General features: G+C 33.4%; 2 protein-coding genes across 5 annotated transcripts in view; one reads left to right on the top strand and one right to left on the bottom strand.

Annotated features, from left to right (window-relative positions):
• Positions 1-17,073, bottom strand: part of dab2ipa (DAB2 interacting protein a) — a 225,473-nt gene that overhangs the window by 196,341 nt on the left and 12,059 nt on the right. For 2 of the 3 annotated variants that reach the window (XM_087264339.1, XM_087264338.1), the window contains exon 1: positions 13,646-13,856. The exons of the other annotated variant lie outside the window; for it this stretch is intronic. In XM_087264339.1, coding sequence (XP_087120465.1) covers positions 13,646-13,685 — 40 coding nt within the window. In that variant the 5' untranslated portion in view covers positions 13,686-13,856. Of the gene's footprint in view, positions 1-13,645; positions 13,857-17,073 lie in introns of those variants that run through there. 3 annotated transcript variants of the gene reach the window in all.
• The window catches only part of LOC147842591 (uncharacterized), a 496,599-nt gene that overhangs the window by 147,701 nt on the left and 331,825 nt on the right, over positions 1-17,073 (top strand). The gene's annotated exons all lie outside the window — the stretch shown is intronic.

The following is a 17,073-nucleotide window of genomic DNA, read 5'->3' on the forward strand; positions in this document are numbered from 1 at the left end:
TTACATCCCCATTGTTTATAATTGATATTTTTAAAAGTTGTTAGTTGCTAATAAATTAAATAATAACTAACAGAGGTAAAACAAAATCTATATAAAAACAAAATGTATATAAAATATTATATACATTAATATATTACACAAAATACACAATTGAAAAAAAAAAAAGAATATTAGCTCTCTGCATTTTCATTATTTTTCATATATTTCCCAAGCAACATTTAATGGAGCAATTGAGTATTTTGCTAAAAGTATCTTTAAGTAAGATAGTTATTAGGCAATATTTTACATTACACAAAAAAACAGCTTGGATTTCAGCAGCTGCATTATAATACCAACTCTCCCATATACAAGATCTGTGCGATGCACAGGACAAAATCTCTCTGAATGCATTGGCCAAGGCAGGCCTATATTTAACTTTGCACAAGAAAAGTCTTGTCTGTGATTTCGGAGTGCTATCCTTTGCTCAGCTGTTGTCAGAGGTTGCCAGGATACAGGATCAATAGAGGCACTATATCAACCATCTCTGAAGCGCCACAGCTTTTTTAGTCGGGCCTGGAATACTATTACTTTGTAGTAAAACAACATCCTGACAAAAAAGGGGAGGGTTTTCACAAGGGAGATAAAAAGTATGGACAGAGTGAGTGAGCGAGGTGGAAAAATGGAAAACAGAATAGCAACAGGATCCATTTGTTCATTAGACAATGTTAAAACAGCCCGGCCTGCATCATAAAAAGCTAATTGCTGACAGAGCTAATATACACCCTCAGATTCAGAGTTTTGCTGGGCTGAAAGCAATTCCCATGTTTCCATACCAGTTTATAGGCCGTTTAATGCTTTTTCTGTGGCACATTTCAAAGTGCAGGAATGTAACTGCGTAAGATGGATTATTGTTACGAGTATAATGGTATGTTAAACTGACTGCTGGATAGTAATTTCGGTTAAATAAGGCATTCATGATTTTCTTTTCTTTTCAGCAATTACAACTAAACAAATACCACAAATCATTGCTTTGCTTTTCTGACAAAAAAATAAATAAAAATTAGAACAACAAATATTTTTGTCAATTTAACTAATTTTAATATGTTAATCAGGTTTCAACTATATTGTTTACAAAGTTTAACTTGATATTTTAGTGAAATTGATTGATGTAAGTTGAGAAGACTAGAAAAGTCAATTTAAAACAAAAACCATTAAGGCAGTAAGCAGTAATCAAGTGTAGGACTAGTTTGATCTAAAGCAGGTTTTACTAAGTTAACTTTAAGAATTTTTAAGACAATTTAAGACCATTATGAGTAAAATTTTAGACTTGTGCTGGGATAATGCTAAGGATTTTTTAGAACATCCAAGCTGGAAAAGATTTTCACTTGCCCTATAAAAAATATTATAGTTTAATACATTTATTAGTACAATAATAATAATAATTTAATAATAATAAAAATATCCTTCAGGTCAGTATCCTCAGCAGTAAATACATCGAGAACTTTTAAACAAATGTTACTGTAAGGAAAGTAAATAAATGCTATTTTTAAATAAAATGTTTATTGACATTGGGATTGTTGGTGATTGGTATTTTTAATGGCCAGATTCTGCAGCTGTACATGAACAAAGGTAAATTAAGACCTGTTAAAAATATTTAAGACCTACAACAAAATATTTCAGTACATTTAAGACTTTAAGGCCTAAAATTTACCTTTTGAGATTTTAGACATTAAGGCTTTTTAAGACCCCACGGATACCCTATAAAGTGTCCCATGCTTAATAGTTCAGTCACATTGTTATGCTTGTTGAAATTTACCAGACAAAATGCAAGCAGAAATTGCTTTGTTTAAAATGGCTTCTACATGAGCTTTGGTCCATAAATCTCTATGATATTAACAATGGACCTTTTATTCAGCACATTTTTGCAGAAATATTACTAATGTAAAAGTAGTCATTTTTAAAGGTCTATCATTAAATCATTAATTTTCTTTTGACTTAGTCTCTTATTTATTACGGGTCACCACAGCGGAATGAACCGACAACTATTCTGGCATACGGATGCCCTTTCAGCTGCAACCCTGTACTAGAAAACACCCATACACACTTGCAGGCACACACGTACGTATGCACTACAGCCAATTTACTTCATTCAATTCACCTGCACCGCATGTCTTTGGACTGTGAGGGAACCCAGAGCAACCAGAAACCCTGGGAGGACCTGCAAACTCCACAAGAAATGCCAACTGACCCAGCTGTCACTCGAACCAGAGAGCTTCTTACTGAGAGGTTAATTCCTTCATATTGTCCCAACAATGTGAACAAGTGTGATTCACTGTAATGAATGCTGGGTTCCACACAAATCGATTAGGATAACATAATCGTTTTTTACAAATTTAAGTAGATTGAGCATAAAACAATTATGTTGTGCAAAAAAACCTTAATAATTGTTTTGTAATAACTCATTTTTAATAAGTAGTTTGAACAAGCAGCGGAAGAAATTTTTTTCAATGTTGTTTAGCCCTATTTTTTTCCTAATTTTTTTTGTTTGTTTTTGCTTGGCTTCCCCTCACGCACACAAAAAAGTTTTTAAAATTTTGTTTGTCACCACAGAAGAATGAACCGCCAACTTATCCGGCATATGTTTTCCTTCCAGCTGCAACCCATCACTGGGAAACACCCACACTTATTCACACACTCATACACTGCTGTCAGTTTTAGAATACAGAATTCACCTGTACCACATGTCTTTGGACTTCTGAGGGAAACCAGAGCACATGAAGGAAATCCACACGAACACGAGGAGAACATGCAAACTCCACACAGAAATGCCACCCAGCCGAGACTCGAACTAGTGACCTTCTTGCTGCGAGGCGAACGTGCTACTAACTGTGCCACCGCATCACCCAAAATGTAAAATATTTCCATTTTAATTTTTCTATACTTTTCTGAAAGAAATTTTTGTTTTTTAGTAAAAAAAATATGCGTATTTATTCAGTAAAAAAATAGGGCCGCACAATCACACAGTAAAAATGCTGTGTTCCACACAATCGATTTGTGTTGGGACAACATGAAGGAATTAAGCAAACTTTACAAAAAGTTTAATTGTTAATTTATAAAAAGTTACAGACAAAATATGCAGATTATTTCATTGAGTACTGTATGTGTAGCAAATGACACCTAATTAATTCACTAAGAACATGAAGACTTCATATTTAAACTGTCTTATTTGTAGTTCTATTTTTACAGACACTATACCACGTGATGAAATTAATCAGGTATACAAAGACACTTTTGATTTGTCAAATTCCATAAAATTCCATGTTTTACTGAAAAAAAAAAAAAACATACTCACAACTGGATTTTGGCTGCATTTCTACACAACTGAAATCACAGGGCCCTACATTTTATGATTTGAACAGCCTACGCAAGATTACAAAACCAAAGTGTGGACTTAAAAAGAGGGCTTTAATGCACCATTTGGGACAGAGCCTCAGAAGTCCCACACTTCCTGCATGAGCCCTAAGCATACAACATGCTGTTTAAAAGAAAGCAGGCCCTACATCACCTCTTTCAGAAGCCCAAAACAGCTCCTTCTCACCTTGGTTTCCCCCAGGGGACATCTCCGAAATAGGCCAGTTTCCGAAGCAGGTCACGCTGTCCTGTGTGGAGAATAATCAGAAACAGAAAGGACGACACACACACAAGCTGAAGGACTCAAGCATGTGTCCGGCACAATCTCAGCTCTTTACTGAGAAACGCAAACAAAACATGCCTGTTACATCCATCTGTGCGCTGTTTCGCCTCTACTTGGTAGTAGAAATTACCACAAGAATTCTAACACGCTGCTAAAGCCTGTTATGTTGTGTGGTGAGCCGACCCTCCCACACTTGGAAAGAAAGGAGAATGAAAGCGGGGGGAAAAAGAAGAACAAGAGGGACAGTGGTTACTTTTTTCCATTTTCATGAGCAGTTTGGGGCCTAGTAATGGCATTCTCTCTCTCTTTCTGCACCACCACCTTTTGGGGAAATGAGCCCCCTTTGGAGAGCTGAATTCCTCTGGAATGTCAGCCAATCAGAGTGCAGGCTTTAGGGAGTGTGTTATGGGAAGCCTGTCTGGGTTCTGACTCTTTAATCTCCCAGTTCTTTGAAAAAAGCTCCGGTACATATTACATGCTACACACAGTGCTTTTTAAATGCCTTTGGATGTTATTAAACATAATCAAGCAGTCAATTATGCATGTCTATTATAAAAACTTAGTTTAGTTTGACAACTTTAAACCACGTTGGCTAATATCTTGTACAGTATATACATATTGTTGTTTGTTTGTCACACTGAATATTCTATTGTCCTCTTTTTTAAGTCACTTTGGATAAAAGCATCAGGCAAATGATTCTAATGTGAAATGCAATTAAAAGTCAAACGTGTAATTTCTGTGGTAAACATGCAAAATTTTCAATCCAGTTTCTTTTCAAACATTTTCCCAGTTTGTCACTGCCTAAGAAATTAATATCATTAATAATGTAATTTATCTACTATTGCATACATTGTCATGTCTGATAGTTTTAGTTAACAATATCAACATTGACGATTATGCACATACACAGTACACATGCAATAAAAAATAAATATGTAAAATTTTATATTAAAAAATCTATATGCTCTAACATCAAGCATCACAAAATGAAAACCTACTTTTCATTTTAATACACACACACGCACGCACACACACACACACACACACACACACACACACACACACACACACACACACACACACACACACACACACACACACACATACACACACACACACACACGAGTAGCAGTGTATACATTGTGTTTATACAACAGTTTGATGGCATAATCGAACTGTTATATAAAAAAAAGTAAAAAAGAAAATCAAACACGGACAGTTTAAAAACCGTTTTGTATGAGGAACTATTTTCTTCTGCTATTTATTCACATCTGGAGCTGACGGCAGAACAGCAGAACCCATTGTCAGTTCACTAATGTCACTTTAGAGCTAGTATTTGAATGATTCTCTAGCGTAATGTCTAAAGTGATGACAAAGCAGGAGAATTTTGCTCACATTTTAAGACTATAAGGCTGAAAGGCATGAAATGCCATCAATCTAGAGACATTTGCCAGTATTTCTTTGTTGCAATCGGGATATTACAATATTTAACATCGAAAAAGCCAAAGCAAAGAAAACACGACCAGATTACTACAGTATAAACACAGCACTACAACATAGAAAAGAGGGAGATCGACTTAGAATGTCAGTTTTATAATGATTTGATTAGCTGGTGTTTGAAATTTACACTGAATTTTTCTTCCCTAATGACTTAATTGGCGCTCTATGTTGCCATCTTGTGGCGGAACATCAACTGTCTTTGCTCTGCTCAGTATGACACGCTGATGAATGCTGATGCGCTGTATTTCAGAAATTATAAATATTTAAAACAGGCACTACATAGTTACAATCTAAACAACTATATTCTCATCTTAAAAAAAGCCTCAAAAGTCCATTATGTTGTACAACAGCTGCAAAATTTGTCAAATTGTAGTGAGTTTATTGATCTGCTGCCAGTACGTGAGCGGAATAATACAGAAGGGTGAAGAGGTTAAGAGGGCTGTTATTGCTAAATATCGCAGAGCTATCAGATTCCAGAACCTGACAGAACTGTTGTGTATATATATATATATATATATATATATATATATATATATATGTATGTGTGTGTGTGTGTGTGTGTGTGTGTGTGTGTGTGTGTGTGTGTGTGTGTGTGTGTGTGTGTGTGTGTGTGTGTGTGCGTGTGTGTGTGCGTGTGTAAATAATGCAATCCAGTACTGGAAAACACCCATACACTCTGGCTTCGACACACACACTCATACACTGTGGCCAATTTAGTTTATCCATTTCACCTATAGCACGTCTTTGGACTGTGGGAGAAACTGAAGCACCCAATGGAAACTCACGCCAACATGGAGAGAACATGCAAATTCCACACAACGACCCTATTGCTGTGAGGCGACAGTGCTAACCACTGAGCCACTGTGCCGCCTCTACATTCTTATTGTTGTTATTTTTGTTATTTGTGTTATTTGGTGGTCAAGAGTGGTTGTGTAAGCATTTCACTGCAAATCATACGGTGTATGACTATGTGAAAAATGCTATTTTAATTTGATTGGAAAATGAATGTCACAATTATTGACAGATATTGAGACAGATATACCTGCCTGACTTTATTATAAATGATTAATTGTAAATACATTTTATGTTGGTTTTTACAAACTGAGGGATGAGTAAACATTTTTCAAACTCTATATTTAAGACTCCAGACACATTGTATAACTTGAAAAGTACTAATAAACAAATAAATCTGAAATCACTTTAATACTGGCAAAAGTGGCATAATGAGAATTATATCAAAAGAAAAATTGTAAAACCAGAAACCTGGCATTTGCTGATTGCATCAACATCCAGGGTTTGGTGACATCTGTTTCAAATGACGAGTTAGAGAAACACATAAAAACACACACATCAGTCTAATGTGCAGAAAGGGCGCTGGGAAAAAAAACAGCGTCTCCCCAGCAATTAAAGCTCTGGTCATCGGACATCCTAGCAACAGTTACAACGCTTCAGCGATTTGTGCTTCAGTGAAGATAAAAAGCTCAGCTCACAATGTGCATCTGCTTTATTTCATGCCACCTAAAACCTGCTCTCAAGGGTTCGTATTGCACCACAGCAATAAAGGACATCGAATTAGCAGAGTCTGAAAGCCGTCTGGACGCCCAGACATGTAATGTGCATTGGGCAAACTCGACTGGTCATACACTGCACATATACTGTACTAATGTACTGTAACATCTGAAGCTGTTGTCACTAAAATAAACCACTTGGTTATGAAAAAAAAAGTAAGAAACTGACTTTGAAGAAATGGATGAATGAATGAATTAATGAATGAATGAAGTTGTTGTCACTGAAATAACCCACTTAGTAAGGAAAACAATGAGAAATTAGCTTTAAATAGAATAGAATACAATGTAAAAAAAATAATAAAACTTAACTAAAACGCTTCAGTTTTAAAACTACAATGTGGCAAATGCAGAAATGCAGATAAAAATGAAATAAAAGTAAATAAAATTAAACAAGATTATTTTTAACTAAAATAAAATAAAATAAAGTGTTTTGGTTTTAACTCGACAATGTGACTAATGCTGATAAAAATAAATAATTAAACAATAAAATAAACATAAATAATTAAAATTAAACATAAAAATAAATAAAAACTCTGGGTCTACCATTTCAATTGGGCAAATGCAAAAAACAAAACAAAACAAAAAACAAAACACAAACCAAAATACCTTGAAAAAATGGTGTAAACCAGAGGTGTCCAAACTCGGTCCTGGAGGGCCCGGTGTCCTGCTGAGTTTAGCTTTAACTTGCTTTAACACACCTGCCAGGAAGTTTCTAGTATATCTAGTAAAGAGCTTGATTAGCTGGTTCAGGTGTGTTTGATGAGGGTTGAAGCTAAACTCTCTAAGACACCGGCCCTTCAGGACCAAGTATGGACACCCCTGGTGTAGACCAATGGTCTCAAACTCAACTCTTGGAGGGCCACAGCTCTGCATAGTCTGCAAAAATCAAGTTTGAGACCTATGGTGTAGACATTTAAATTTCACAAGTTTTTAAAAAAAAACTATAGCTGAAATAGTATTTGTTATTTGGAGATCAAATTTAGAGAACAGTCTACAATTTCCTAAATTTCCAAGGCACTATTTATTTTGAATAGGAGTAAAAGAGGCATTTTTGTGCATATTTTATGAGTAACATATAATCTAAACAACAGTATATAGAACAAACCACTTTGTGAAACCTAGTCAGTGTTCGGTTTAAATGTTAATAATGTTTTACGCCACACTAATTAATAAAAAAAACTACACTGTACAAAAAATCTGTTAATTAACAGCTTCTCTCTTTTGTGATTTACAAGTCTTTCCTTGTTTATTTACGGTTGTGCATTCTATTATGGGACCTGGATCTCTGAACTGTCGACTTCTGACGTTGAAAATTCAACTCTATTGTTTATCAAAGCGACTTATATTGACATTTTAATAGTCTAAAATAATATAACGTATGGGAAATAATATATAGATTAGATTCAACTTTATTGTCAATACACATGTACAAGTACAAGGCAACAAAATGCAGTTAAGGTCTAACCAGAAATGCAATTGCAGCAAGTACAGAAAATGGGTATAAGTTATATAAGTGCAGTTACAGAAAAACTATGGTGATATTTACAGATGGAATTACTATGTACATTATATACAGCTTGTATTAACTAGATTAACAGATTGCTATTATATATAGAGTAATATATACAGAGTAATAAGTCTGAAAAATAATAATTAAAAAATGTACTGGCAATTTATTACAAGGTTTTTGTACTGTAATACACAACATTAACCCAGAAAACCTACCACTTTAAACTATCAAATGTTAATAAAAGTCACGTTTTCAATCTTTTCAGGTTAAAAATTATTAAGCTCTCATAATGCAATGCAAAAGCATAAATAAATGTTGAAAAATAAAAAAAAATAAAATGAATAACGTAAATTCGCATTACAGAAAACTGCTAATTTACAGATTTTTTTACAGTGTAATATACTGTAGTAAAGTAATGTATACATGATAAGTAGTTTGTAGCATCCAAAGCTACAGTTTCAAAGTAGTTTCCTCAACAATGGCTGCAATAATAAAATGAGCTCAATGACTTGACATACAGTTCTAGTCTAAACATCCTACTAAAATGATAGAGAGCAGGGATTTGGACAGCTGCTGTTAGCAACACAAAGGCACTTCTGTGAGGCATTTGAGGTCAGAAAAATCAGTCGGATGTATGACAACCAGCTGGGCCAAGTTCACATTCAAAGGAATTCTGACTTCAAATGCAATATGCCCACATGGATTTATGATAGCTCACATCTCAAAGACCCTTCACATCTGGAGTAAACAAAGGCAAAATTGTTGTTACAGAAATAAGTTTCAGTATGAAGTATCTCTCATGAAATTAAAAATGAAAATGAAAAATCTGCAAAATCACTGTCAATGACCTTAGCATTTAGTTTGAGGATTAGAGTCTGTTTCACCAACCTACTCCTGAATCTGACGCATTTTTACTGCTGCCCTTTTCACAAATGTCCTTTACTTTAATGGCTGCTATTCAGGATTTTGTAAAGGTCAACTTTGTGTCACTTGAACTTTCATTGGGACCAACCACAGCACAGACCAGGAACACATGTCCCATTCCGGTTTCAGATTAGTGGTAAACCAATGCAGAATCATTTTAACATTACTGATCGGTCCAGTTCTGGTGGTGATGACATTCTTGGTATAAAACACTCAAGTGATGATGGACCTGCAGGAATCAGCCAAGGGTGTCATTTATAACACTATTTTAATAGGCTACAATTAAAATCGGTGAACATTAGGCAAAAACTGCATCGGAAATAAAGCTTTAAATATCTACAGAAACAGCTATCAGTTCATGGCTAAATGGTTAGCCTCATTTCAGCAGCAGATATTAAGCCATTACGGTGTATTTTGAAGTGATTTGCCCTATAAAACAAGCCTCCACTGTACTTCGAAAATTTAGGCTCAATGCTATTAGAGTGCTATTGTTTCATCTTCCCTCCTGATAAAACTCCATAGTAATTGTTATAATACTATGCAATTAGGGGAGTGCTGTTACCCTGGTCTACCGGCTGAATAAAGACCCTCAATTATCAATTATGACTAGACTGGGATTTCTTATTATAATAAATAAAAAACTCAGCATCTAGAGTTACCAGAGAAATAATGATGACATTTTTCATCCTAATGTATTGCTTACAACTTTTATTCAATGAAATAACAAATATTTAGAGTGAATATTTGATTTACGGTCAACACACACATACTTCTATTAAAAATATCTGTAAAAAATAACTGTAAATCAGCAGTTTTTCATGTTTTGTGACTTTAATTTTCTTATTTTTTAACCATTTATTTATGCTTTTTAATTGCATTATGGGAATTTGATCCTTCTTCCAACAAATTTTACCTTAAAAAAAGAAAGAAAAGTGACTTTTTATACACATTGTTAATAGTTTATAGTGATATATTGTCTGGGTTTGTGTTGTATATTACACTGTAAAATATTTTATCCTAAGTTTACAGTATTTTACTGGCTAATAATTGTATTACCTTCACAGTAAGGTACTGTGTGTAAATTTACAGTAAATTACTGTGAGGTATACTTCATAATAACAATAATTATGTAAATATTTCTAAATATCATGAAAATGCCTGTATTAGCATAAAAGTTAATGTGTATTAATTTCTATGTTGAATAAAATATTAATAGTGTTTGACTTCCTATAACTAACGTGCAAAAGATATAGCCAAAAGTAATTAGCTGTAATCATAATGCTTGCCTTAATTTCACAATAAAATTCTGAATGCATCAATTTTAACAGTTAAATCCAAAACGTCAATAAACGTCACTTTGTTAAACTTTAAAAATAAATTTTCAACAGCAAATGTCGACAGGGCAGAGATCAACATACTATAAAACAATTCACAACACTTTTGTATCACAAAATACGGATATTTTTACCATGTGTATGTAATTTGTTTTCTATTCATTTTTTCTTATCTTACACTTACAATTAAAACATACTTATTAGGGCTGCACAATATATAGTTTCAGCATCGATATCGCAATATGTTCATTCACAACAATCGCATCACATAACAGAATATATTAGGTTTGTAGTATAATTTATCATTTGCATGTATTTTTGATGTCTGTGATTGTAAAATGATTTTAAAAGCATTCAGGTATAAAAATTATAACATTTAACTTAACTTTGATTATTTTATTGAATTATTTTTAATTTTTAACATTCAGTTACTGTACTTAAATACTGTTAGACTCCGAAAACGATAAAACACTTTATTTCAATTGTATCTGTTTCTTGATTGTATTTATAGATTGTTATGCATGAGAATACTCACAACACATGCAAATACAGAAACTCACTGCAAATAGCACAGACAACAAAGAAAATGTGTCGGGGGACCTCAAAAATTTTAAAGATTGTTTATTATATTTTATGGAGATGCATTCACAGTTTCACACTGCAGAATCATCGATCTAACATTCTAAATTCTTTCCAAATAGAAACATTAAGTCATCAAGTGAAATTGTATTCATATCGCAATACATAAATCGCAAAATAAAAATAAACAAAATCGCAATAGTAGGTTTTTTGCAATATCATGCTGCCCTTTTTTTTATTTTTCTTCTTCTTTACTTATTTTTGAATGGGGCTATATGCAGAAATTTTATTGTTTTGTTTTAGGTAGTTTCAAATATATAACCTGTTATTGATTACTAAATCATCCATTATTTCCATATTGTTGCATCACTTCATCCCTTGTTTTATTAGTACAAAAAGTGTTAATAGGCAAATTAGGTTTCTAATGTTTTGTCTGTTTTGACCAATCATTTGTCAGATTAAAAGTCGCTGTGTTAGATCTAGACTTCATTTTCAAAAACTAATAAAATCCTAATAGATCAAAGAATTTATTCAAACTAATGGTTTCAGCAGTCTCTTTCTCTCTATCTTATAGCATAATCACATTAGTTTTGTTGATTTTTTTTTAATTGCACCACATGTAGTACACATATTTCAGGGGAATCAACTTGAAGTAGTCTACTTTTAGTTGTCCCTGCAAATTAAACTGAAATAAGAGGAAAAAATGACACACTTCAGCACAGGACACTGTATCAGAGTTATGGCATAAATAATACAGGCCCACATTGAAAGAGCTTGTTTGTTAAAGCTGAACAGTCTATTACTGAGCACATCACTCTCATTGTGCCTTTGGAACACAGCCAGTCCTCGTGCCAGCATGTAAAATGGATAAAAGTCCAAAAGAGAATGCCAAATGTATTTCATGAACAAAAAGCAGAACATTAAGATGCTTCACTGCAACAACGGCGAGACAGTCATCAGCAACACACACCAAATTGAAACTGCAATCAAATATGATGCAAACAACGCAGGCTTGCGGCTTCAGGAACTAGATGGAGGAAAATGTACATGTTTGTCCTAAAATCTGACTAAAGGAGATTATGTCCATCTTAATATACCACGAGGATTATGTTCTTCACAAAGATTGTCACCATTCAGAGCCATTTAATCCACACAAAGTAACAAGCGGTGTTGCTCTGAGCCTAAAATACATTTATTGGAAGATTTAAAACCACAAATTCAAAGTGAAACAACAAGTAAAAACACCCAACAGGCATCCCACCGAATGTATCCTTTGTATTTTTTTTATACTGTAGAAAACCCCAGCTGTATTCTGAATAGAGAGCTAAAAGGAAGTCAATCATAATACTTACAATAGTTTAGAGCATCCACGTCTATGATCTATTTGATCTTTGTGCAAAAGAGCTCATTTAATTAATTATTCATTGACTCAAAACATTTTAAACTTGTGTTGAAATGCAAAAGTCTCACATGGGTTATGCTGATGAATATCTGAACAATTCTGTTTGATAGCGGATTCCTGGTAAAAATTAAAATGCGATGAACGCAGCAGAATATTTCCATGTAATTAACAACAAAATACTTCTTTTAAAGCCTATATAAAGCATGAATGAAACTGGAAGGTTGCTGTATAGTAAGTTTGGCTACCATAGTTTTAAATGGCTGCACAAGAAAAACAACATTTAAAAAAGTGAGGTAAACAAAATTCTACACTAGCTGTATCTGTCCTGATAACTAATTATTTTTTCATTGAAATGTCTTTAAATGCTTCTCAAAAGTTTCTCACAACTTTGAAACGATGAAAAACTGTGGTCTGACAGGCTCTGAAAGTTTTATTACGATTTGCTCAAGGGTCCATGACACAGAACTCTTTTAAGTTCATCTCAGCCCACATGACTGTCACATCATTATGAACATAGACAGCATTAAATCCCTCAATACAATCCTGAGGCTTCGTTCAGTCTCATTAGAAAGACATTAATCACCAAAACTACAACCAGAGCCATGACTTCATTCCTCAATACAATGGCGTTAATGTTTTCGATTGTAACCGAGGCAACATTCACAACTAATTTAATTCACTTCGACTGTAAAGTAACCAATATAAGAGCGGAATTTCAGTTAGTTCAAATAATATAATAAACATTTAGAAAGTTGCTGAAGTAATTGCGCATGGTGTAAGTAACGGTTTTCAATGCTGTCAGACTGAAAACTGACCACTTGGTCTGTTGTAGATCAAATATCAAGTAAAGTTTAATGTGTGTCAAGAGTTCAACCTGTTTTGAGGTAACAGTAGCAACCTGAGCAAACACATCTGTTGATGTTACAGCATTAGTTCATGTAAACACACTTTCGAATCCATTTCCTACAAAAACGACAAGTTGTAGTAAGTAATTTTGAACAGAACCACATCTGTTCTGTCATCGCAGAATACAAAAAGCTCTGGCAACCTGTCTTAATCTGTTTCTCAGCTTCGCACACACAAGCTAACATCATTGTCTGGCTCTCAGCACTTCATGAGTCTTTGTTAAAAGTGAATCCAAGTTTCTCTTCTTACCATGGTGGCCGTCCAGCTCGAGTTTGTTGTCCAACTCCATAACTTCAAAGACAGGCAAAATCAGGCATGCTTTCAGTGGCAGGGGAGGGGAAGACAGCAGCGGTTCATGGGAAGGGTATACTCTCTCTCTCTGCTTGTCACCCGTTTGCCAGAAGAGCTCAGCCTCCTGTACAGCCTGCCTGTGCTGTGTTCTGGCTGCAGCGCTGCATCTGGCAGCCGGAGCTGATCTGAGCAGGGCTGAGCCACTTCTCTGGGCCCCACTCACTCCCACACCAGCGCCTCAGCTCTTAAAGACACAGCGGGGCTTATTTTTTCTTCACTTGATCACTTGCTTGTTCATTCTCTTTCTCTCTTATAGAGTATTTCTTTCTGTCATCATTACAGATCATTCACTGTATTGTTATTTTTATCTTATTACAATAAAACTGGTAAGTGAAAAGAGAGATTTGTTTCACATTATTTACTGCAGCTTGTGTTGTCATGTTGCCCTATCTGTCACCTGTCTTTCTTTATTTCATCACTTTCTGGTTTCTATTGCATTGTATTACTAAAATGCCTTAAATTATTTAAAGTAAAAGAAAAAATATATATATAAAAGTAATTAAAAAAATGAGAATAAAAAATATTTACCAAATGTAAATGTAATTACAAAATCTATTAAATAACTGATGCTGTCATTTTTGTGTTAGCATTTTTATGGTTAACTGAAGTAACTAAAACTAAATAAATTAATTATTTGAAATAAAATAAGAAACAGAAATAACATCATGAAATACAATAAAATATTCTAAACTTATTTTATTTCACTCTGTCATTTTGTTTTAGTACCACAAACACTGAAACAACTCAAACTAACTAAATAAAATTAAATAAAAACTATAGGTACATATTTTATTCAAAGCTAACAAATATTACAGGAAAAAAACTACAGGAAAAACAACAACAAAATAACTCAAATCAACTGTAAATTAAATTAAACAGAAAATCTTAACTTAAAATATGAACAACAATTTTAACTGTAAATAAATAAACATTGCTATGCACTTTATAAAATTAAAAACTTGCCATTTGTTAATAAATACTCTAGATATTTCAACTTTTTTGTCAAAACAACATAATATAATTAACAAAGATTTAGATTTAAGTGCTTGACTGGGGAATATTTGCTTAGGTCATGTATATCTTTATAGTTTAACTGTTCTGATGCAAATTAGTCCAAGAGTTACAGTATTAAATATATAAGTTCACATTTTCTTTCTTTTTGAATTAAGCAATACAATAACATATTCTAGCATCAAGAACAAAATAAAAAAAGACAAATAACAAATATATGTATATATATATGAAATATATGAAAATAAAACAGATAACAGAACATTTTAGATAGAAGTAGCACATATTAGGCCCAAAAAATATATAAATACAAATTTGCAAAAGGTACAGCAGTAGTAAATAAATTATTAATATTTTAAAATAATAGTTGAAGAAAAGGGATAAAATACATAAACATGCATATTTTCTCTGTGCACTCCATTCATAACTATGCCAGGGGCAGGGAAAATTGGTCAACTAAAGGTTTTAGTTCTTCTTGGTATTATTATTTATTTATTTATTTATTTATTATTATTTTTTATTTCATGTATATCATTGAACATAAAACTACTTAAATTAAACAAAAAACTAAAAATGACAGAGTCATTTCTTAATTTAAAAGAAAAAAAATCCTAAGGAATAAACTATATTAACACAATTCTGATTCAATTTCAAATCCAGTGCACACATTTTGCAAGCGATGAAACTAATATGAATATCTATTTAACATCAAATGTTTCTACAACTGTAAATCTACATAAATTTTATAAGATGGATGGAAAGCTAAAACAAAATAATGAAAATGTTCCTTATGTTTTGATGGGATATGACATATTTCCATAGTCGTATCTTTGCACTCATTAACACACAATTTACTGATGCATCCACTCCAAAACTGCTCATTAGTAAATCAATCACCATTCCAAATAATTTTGGTTATATTGAAACTTACACTACAGCACTTTAAGACTTTATTACAGACTTCACAAACTGAACAATTAAAAAAACCTGAAACTTGAAATCTGATCAGAGTGCATTTTCACAAATCCAATTTTAATCGGATTTCAGAGCACATATGGATATCAAGTGGCTTTCAGCACAAGAGCTGTGAGATTAGGATGCTGATGGTGCAGAGGGTGAGTGTGCGTGAGTGTGTGTGGTGTTATATGTGTGTTTCTGCAGGGGGTGTGCAGAGTAAACACACAGAGACATTTGCTGAGTCAGGAACAAGCTGCCAGTGTCTGACACAAGCATTAGCACAGAGCTGAGCTTCGATGACACACCAGAAGAGTCTCACTGTCTGGAAAAAACTGTCTGGAATGAATGAGATGTTTTGCCAAGTCAGTGATCTAACTGATCATACACTACTGTTCAAAAATGAGACTTTTAAAATGTTTATTATTCAGTAAGGATGCATTAAATTAACCATAAGAGACAGCAAAAACATCATTAATATTGCAAAAAAAATTCAAATAAATGCTGCACTTCAGAATTGTTATTCATTCTGAAAAAAATAGCAACAACAATATATACTTATTGGATATACAAGCCTCAGCCTATATTTTTGTAAAACTCAAAAATGTTCCACAACATATGTTTGACTGCAGTTTCTAGGTAAAATGAACACTATAGGGCAGTATGACGGAAACAACTTTGGTTCCTTTTCATACTAATGATATTTACAAAGACACATGATCACCTGTAATTAAGGATTATTTAAGTCCAGTTCTGCACAACACCAAATACAGTAAATATCACAAAACAACTTGGAAATGTCTATGATTTTTTTATCGAATACATTTGCCTCACCATTCTATGTCCATTTGGACATCTCTACTTGTGTGGTCAGTTTGCTTGGTAGCTCACCGTGTACGGTGTTGTACTAGTGATGCAAAGAGCTCAAGTTCGAGCCCGAGAAACATAGTTCCACAAAAGAAATAAAAGCATTGTAAAATCAAGGTAAAACTATGTGACTTTCTCTTGCTTTTGAAAACATTTGGTTTTAGAGAAGGGTTTATGTTTGTCAAGTGCTGGTCTAACTGATCTGTATGAGAAGTTTATTTGATCTGTATATCACCTTCTTGTCGAAGTGCTCAAAGTGGACGTGTACTGAAACATAACCTAAGTAATCTATTTGCGACTGATAAAAATGTAGATAGTGCCCTCTAGTAGATTCATAATCTAAAATGTCCAATGGAACTCATGCAGCAAAGCATTTTATGTTAGAATGTTTTTATGTGTCAAAAATTAAATTGGCATGTATTTTTTTAATGAGCCAAGGATGGAAAAAAATATAAGGTTTAACAAAAATATGATGCAGCACTGATTTATTTCAA

Source organism: Danio rerio, chromosome 8 (assembly GCF_052040795.2).
Source record: "Danio rerio strain M-AB ecotype USA chromosome 8, GRCz13ab, whole genome shotgun sequence".
In the NCBI taxonomy this organism is placed as follows: domain Eukaryota; kingdom Metazoa; phylum Chordata; class Actinopteri; order Cypriniformes; family Danionidae; genus Danio; species Danio rerio.